The sequence below is a fragment of the Poromitra crassiceps genome (assembly GCF_964638095.1).
Source record: "Poromitra crassiceps genome assembly, chromosome: 28".
NCBI classification, from domain to species: domain Eukaryota; kingdom Metazoa; phylum Chordata; class Actinopteri; order Beryciformes; family Melamphaidae; genus Poromitra; species Poromitra crassiceps.
This window is the reverse complement of record NC_139651.1, coordinates 4081616-4089115: the sequence shown is the minus strand read 5'-3', so window position 1 is coordinate 4089115 and position 7500 is coordinate 4081616. Positions and strand designations below refer to the sequence as shown.

The 7500-nt window shown below is 48.2% G+C and overlaps 1 protein-coding gene across 1 annotated transcript in view; it reads right to left on the bottom strand.

The window, feature by feature from the left end:
* ccdc102a (coiled-coil domain containing 102A) overlaps positions 1–7500 on the bottom strand; it is a 92634-nt gene that overhangs the window by 5191 nt on the left and 79943 nt on the right. The window contains exons 9-10 of the mRNA XM_083662208.1: positions 725–895; positions 130–233 (exon numbers count right to left, since the gene is read on the bottom strand). Of these exons, the coding sequence (XP_083518334.1) occupies positions 130–233; positions 725–895 (275 nt within the window). The remainder of the gene's footprint in view (positions 1–129; positions 234–724; positions 896–7500) is intronic.

The window sequence follows — 7500 nt, the reverse complement described above, 5'->3', positions numbered from 1 at the left end:
CAATGTAAAATCCCTTGTCTGTGAACCTGAGAGACACTCTGTGTGTGTGTGTGTGTGTGTGTGTGTGTGTGTGTGTGTGTGTGTGTGTGTGTGTGTGTGTGTGTGTGTGTGTGTGTGTGTGTGTCTTACCTGGACTGTAAGTGTTCCAGTTGTACCTGCAGGTTCTCAGTCTGCTCCACCTGCTCATCCAGAGACCTCTGCAGCTTCCTGGTCTGGTTGTGGGACTCATCCAGCTGGACGGACGTGCACACACGCGCACACACGCACACGCACACACACACACACACACACACACACACACACACACACACACACACACACACACACACACACACACACACACACACACACACACACACACACACACACACACACACACACACACACGCACGCACACACGCACGCACACACACACACAGAGGGAGAGAGAGAATTCACCAAGTGGCAACCTCCGGCTTGGAGAGATGAAGCTGCAGATGCAGTTCCCCTTGAGGCTGATCCAAAAGCGAGTCAACCCCCATAGACCCCCATGTTAAAATGCCCGAATTTACAGCATAAATAAACATGTTTACAGCCTGCTTGAAAAAACGTTTTTTTGGTCAAGCTGTACTGGGGTGAATTTTTATATAACTCACCGTGTGTGTCTGTGTGTGTCTTTACCTGGTGTATGTGTCCCTACCTTGTGTGTGTGTCTGTGTGTGTATGTACATGTGTGTGTCCCTACCTCGTCCTCCGCTTGCCCCAGCTCTTTCTTCAGCTCCTCCACCCTCAGGCGTAGCTTCTTGACCTCGCCCTCATGGCCCTCCACCCGCCGGTTAGCGTGCGCCAGCTCGGCCGTCTTCTCCTGGTACTGCTTCTTCAGCTTGCTGTGGATGTGGCGGAGGTCGGCCAGCTCCTGAACATCACGCACCAGACACAACGAGAAGAGGCTGTCAGTGTTACAGCTCACTGCCTGCACACTCTACTTCACCTGATATGGGCTTTTGAAGGCTGATACCGTTATTGGTGGCTAGACTTGCTATAGAGCAGGCATGTCCAAAGTCCGGCCCGGGGGCCAATTGCGGCCCGCGGACTGATTTTAAGTGGCCCTCGGCTTGTCTCTCAAAATATACTATATGTGGCTCCTCCACACAGTATTGGTTAATCAAGCAGGTTCAATTTTCATTTTTTCCGTTCACCTAACGATGACAGCACTATCATACAGTTTGTAGACCAGCACCAAGTAGGAAAAACACAGGCAGAACTAATGTTTTCAGATGGTAAACAAGATCCTTAGAGCAGAATTGTATTTTATGTCTGTTTTTTTTAAAGAACTGATATGAGGCGAGAAGCAGTTGGCACCCCGGTATTTTCACATTATCTAATCTGGCCCACATTCAAAAAGGTTTGGACACCCCTGCTCTAGAGCATCTTTAGACACTCACTAATAAGCAATCCATAGGGTATTTTAAATCGCATGGTAATGTGCACTAAATACATTTTGAATATGCAAGAGAATTACAAGAGAATTACAATTTCAAGAGAAAAAAAGAATTATTCACAGCATTGTGAATATTTCCCTCCTCATGCAAGTAACTATAGTGAATTGGAAACGGAGCATAATTACACACATCAGTGAAAAGCATAAAGTATAAAAAGTTTTAAGGCGTAAAAATAAAAGTTTAGCTGTCTGCTTTCCATTTTCATCTCCCCTTCATGATTGGATATAAGCAGTGACACAACAACACATGTCAGTGGCTTGCGAAAGAGGGCCAATTTGCAGGAGCGGGCCTGGCTATTGCTGCGATATGGGTGGTGAAGGACAGTTGGTTGTCAAGAGTGACTCCAAGGTTTCTGGCTGTTTGTGAGGGAAGGACAGTAGTGTTATTGAGGGAGATGGAGAGGTCGGTTAAAGGACAGTCACTGCCAGGGAAGAGGAGGAGCTCAGTTCTTTCGATGTTGAGCTTGAGGTGGTGGTTAGACATCCATCTGCCAATGTCAATAAGGCAAGCCGAGATCCCTGTTTTAACATGAGTGTTGGAGGGGGGGGGGGGAAAGGAACAGCTGGGTGTCGTCGGCATATGGAGAGTGAGTTTAACAATTACTTAACAATTACTTTAACAATTAACCAACTTACTCGCTACCACGCGGGACTCGCGAGGACTCACATTCACTCGGTTACAACAGCAATAAGAGATCAGGCATGTCACCCAAATTTACCTGATCAGTCTATGTTGTATTTTCCTATATGTTGCAAATTATAGAGAGCAAAACGGTTTTGATCCAAAGCCTCACCAAACATCTCATTCCATTTCAACAAAAGCTGTGCAGTGGTTTTGCACTACTCGGCTATTTGAAAGGCTTGGAAGCTCCACACTTCATGTACTGTAGGTAGTCCTCCTGTAGGTACTAGTCCTGTAGGTTTGTCTTGAGAGCTTGATGACAAGACCACGGTCTTAAAGGACCCAACAGGACTCCAACTGACATGAAGGCCTCGGTAAAGCAGCCAGGCTGAATTTCTTCATTGAGGAGAATTGATCAAACACCTTCTTCTCTACTGTAGCTTTCCTAATTCCTCCATCAATACATGCTGAGCAATAATGAGTACAGTGTCTCCCGCATGGTCTCTGTGCCACAGCCTGCAGGTGGCTGTCACACAGCCAGAGCAGCATGTGCTCTGAACAGCGTCCAGCTCAGAAGCCGTGCTCTCAACGTTCCGCCTGGTTGAACTCCTGCACGCTGGGTTGTGATGATAAGCCTTCGCACATCCAATAGGAACGACGAGGGAAGGAGCTTCGCCAGGAAGGGGAAATAAAACGTACGATCAAGAAGTAGCTAAGTTTCCTGAATGATACAACACAAGCCGTTGTAGAGGGACCTCCTGGAAGCAGGTTTCTGAAGGAGTGGGCAGGCATACCAGGTGTGTTGCAGTGGAGTGGAGATTGGAGGTTTTATTTTCAGTTGACACCACACTAGCTGAAGCCAGGACAGGTACTGTACAGTCCCGATGGACCGGAGAAAATGACAACACTAGCACGATAACGATCTAGGAATCTTTTCCCCGCTTCTTGTAAACTCGTTATTTTATCTCTACGTATGATTTTTTTATCATCTCTATTATATTTGTATCTCTTTTTTTGGCGTGCTACCCAGAGATGGGGACTTGGACTTGAGTCGCACTTAAGTCACACACACAGTGTGGCTTTAGATTTGACGCGAGACTCGTCCTCAAAGACTTGAGACTTGACTTGGACTTGAAGGTTTGGGACTTGTGAACAATCTTTATTTTTCTTTTTTCCCCCTTTTTTTGGTGCATTAACATGAAGGAAATGTCTACTAATGTCATATCTAATCATTGCTGCTACTGTATTCTAATAGATAAGGAGTGAGGATAATACAGTACATGCTTTGCATTAGTTTTAGCTATGCAGTGTTCTAAGCAGACCGGATGGCATGCAGCAGATGATAGAACACTCATCCATAGGGACTTGAGACTTGACTTGGACTTGCCCCTCGAAGACTTGAGACTCGACTTGGACTTGCCCCTCGAAGACTTGAGACTTGACTTGGAGTTGTGACCAAAGACTTGAGACTTGACTTGGACTTGTGACCAAAGACTTGAGACTTGACTTGGACTGTGCTGTACCAAGCAAACCATGTCCCTATCTGACAGAGCAGCAACAACAAGACGGCCCAGTAGGACGCGAGTGGATCAGGATGGACTCAGGGCAGCTCAGGCTTGATCGCCGTTTGTGTTCCGAGCAATTTCATATTTTTCTCAGCTCAGCGCCTGAGAAAAAGGCTCGACCCCACAAGTTTGTGTTTGGATCCTCTGGGGGGGAAAAGCCTGCTGCACTGGGAGCTAATGACATCATAAATAATGGAACGTTCTCACTTGCTGCACTTTCATGTACTTTTCGGGAGCGTTGATTCAGCCCTCCACCTCCGCTGTCTCTCACTAAATGGCTCCCCAGACCGCCTGGCTTCCAAGAAGCTTTTCTGAGGCAACAACACGGAGGTACCGAGAGAGAGATGATATATCTACTGGAAACAATAAAAGAGAGGCGATAGGAGGCGAGGGGGGAAACGCTCGCGCGCCGCCGACGACAACGAGATAAGGCAAAGATTTTTTACTTTAAAAACAATAAAAGAGAGAATTCAATTCAACGTATTGACTTATTTTGCATATCTATTTCCCACTTGGGACGTTGGCATCCGTTATATATTTGATAAGGAGGAAATTGCGATGGCATTCTTTTAAGAGGAGGCATGTGGGGTCGTCCTCATCAATAATTCACATGATATTGAAGTGTGCAAAATAATAGTCTAAAACCCCCCGTAGCCGGATCCAACAAAGAGCGATAGAGTGATGCAAAATGGAAGAATGAAACAGGGGGGAGGGGTAGAGGGGGATACAGGGGGGAGGGGTAGAGGGGGATACAGGGGGAGGGGTAGAGGGGGATACAGGGGGAGGGGTAGAGGGGGATACAGGGGGAGGGGTAGAGGGGGATACAGGGGGGAGGGGTAGAGGGGTATACAGGGGGGCGTGTCTTGAGAAGGAGGAGGGGTGAGACAGATGAGCAGCAGTGGGGGGGGGGGGGGGGGGTTGTAATTGGAGGGGTTGTCATTTCACAGGAGGATAGGATAAAGGTGAAGAATAAGAACAAAGGAAATTGACGGAACACAGCGTCGAGATGAAAAGGGGATCCAGACGAGGAGAGCAATGCTTCTGACATCTTCTGCTTTATTAGGGAGGAGGTAGAGGGCTAATAACAGTTTGTGAGTTCTACTAAATGAAATGATGTAAGAATTTAAACAATTCATCAATTCGCTGGGGACCCCAACCCCATCAAATCCCCTGAAGGACCCCTTGACATTGAGAACCACTGGCACAGGCAACCGATGTCAGATAACATGGTTTAAGTTTAAGTTGATTAGGATCAGCATGAGCGACAGCATTGCAGCTATTCTTCATTCTGGGGTCTACAAGCCTAGATGTCCTTAGGATGTTAGGAGTATTCACCCTACATGTCTTTGATGGTGGGGGGAGGAAACCCACACAAACATGGGGAGAACATGCAAACTCCACACAGAGTTGGACCTGGGATGGACCGTCGGACCTTCTTGCTGTGAGGCAGCAGCACTACCCACTGAGTCACCGTGCCATGCCGTGGCTATTCCAAAACCCCAACAGTCTGAAGACTCCATGCCGGCCTCCATCTCCATGTCTGGCTCCATCCACCACTGTGGCTTCTGACAGGCGTGACCAGCTTCCTCGAACCCTAACCTCAGTCACCATTAGCCTGGTAAAGCAGCCGGTCACGTGACCTCACATTAGCCTGGTAAACCAGCCGGTCACATGACCTCACATTAGCCTGGTAAACCAGCCGGTCACGTGACCTCACATTAGCCTGGTAAAGCAGCCGGTCACGTGACCTCACATTAGCCTGGTAAACCAGCCGGTCACATGACCTCACATTAGCCTGGTAAACCAGCCGGTCACATGACCTCACATTAGCCTGGTAAACCAGCCGGTCACATGACCTCACATTAGTCTGGTAAACCAGCCGGTCACATGACCTCACATTAGTCTGGTAAACCAGCCGGTCACATGACCTCACATTAGCCTGGTAAACCAGCCGGTCACATGACCTCACATTAGCCTGGTAAACCAGCCGGTCACGTGACCTCACATTAGTCTGGTAAACCAGCCGGTCACATGACCTCACATTAGCCTGGTAAACCAGCCGGTCACATGACCTCACATTAGCCTGGTAAACCAGCCGGTCACATGACCTCACATTAGCCTGGTAAACCAGCCGGTCACGTGACCTCACATTAGCCTGGTAAACCAGCCGGTCACATGACCTCACATTAGCCTGGTAAACCAGCCGGTCACGTGACCTCACATTAGCCTGGTAAACCAGCCGGTCACGTGACCTCACATTAGCCTGGTAAACCAGCCGGTCACGTGACCTCACATTAGCCTGGTAAACCAGCCGGTCACGTGACCTCACATTAGCCTGGTAAACCAGCCGGTCACATGACCTCACATTAGCCTGGTAAACCAGCCGGTCACGTGACCTCACATTAGCCTGGTAAACCAGCCGGTCACATGACCTCACATTAGCCTGGTAAACCAGCCGGTCACATGACCTCACATTAGCCTGGTAAACCAGCCGGTCACGTGACCTCACATTTCATTTCGTTCTACCAGACCGCCTGGCCTCCAGCTTTCACCCAGTGTTTTGCAGTGGGCGGAAGTTGGGCGGGTGTACTTGCCTTGACAGACAACTCCTTCAGCCAATCAGCGTCGGATCCAGTCAAATCCAAACCAACTCGGGAGAACACCGAAATCATATTTTCCGCCGAGAAACGCCGCTGTTGCGTACTCCTGTACGTGTTTAATTGTTGTTATTGAGACTATTTCTGCAATAACTGCAATTTACGACTGTTGAAAGTTGACGAACGTTGACGTTACTGCTCGAGGTGGACAGCCACGGAGGCAGCCATTACTGCCAGTGGCGTTCCTGATTGGCCGGTTACGATGTCAACTACAAGGCGGGTCGCTGATTGGCTAGAGCACTTTGTAATTTCTGAAAACTCCCTCCCAGGGCTGGAGGCCAGACGGTCTGGTAGAACGAAATTAAATGTGAGTTGACGTGACCGGCTGGTTTACCAGGGCTAAGTCACCATGGCTTCTAACAGGCTTGACCAGCTCCATCTAAACCTAACCTCAGTCACCCCAGGCCTCAACCCACCCACCCCCGGGACAGCGGGCTGGGCTTTCCGTCCAATATGGTGGTACATCTTTCGAACTATTGGGTTTTCTGTCTGAAAATATCCTGCCAAACAATAAACCACTTTACAAAAACAAGATATGATTAATTATTAGTAACATACCAGTACGCTACCTCCCGCATACTGGCCATCAGTCTTGCAAATGAAGAATCAGTCCATCCAAACAGAACGAAACTACCAAAGTCCCAAAAGTTTTGATAATGCACTTACCGCCATACTTTTCTGTCTGTTGACAATCTGTCATCAAAGACACTGTGTTTGCCACCTTTCTATTGCATTATTGAAAATAGGTTTCCTTGTTGTGTTTGGTAGTTGCATCATGTTCACGACTGTGTATTTATATTCTCTGTATCCTTCTCTGCTGCTGCTGCAGCGACTGACCCACTTTCCCCCACGGGATCATTAAAGTTTCATCTAATGTGGAACGCTGGGGCCAACAGGACGTCCTGAAATATCCCCCATCTTGAAAAAAGTGTGACGCCCTCAGAAGGACTTGCTGTGTGGAAAAGGAAACTGGGCATTGAGTTATGGCCGTGTCATGGTGGTTATCACCCAATTAGAAAAACCTCCGCGCGCAAAAATGGCAACACGTTAAGATGACAGAGAACATGTTGAAATGTCTGAGCCGTGAAAATCAGGTCAGCGCTTCTCTTCTTCTTTTTAACCCGCCTCCACGCCAAAATGAAAATACAGCAGCGCGCTCGAGCGCTTTGGAACGCA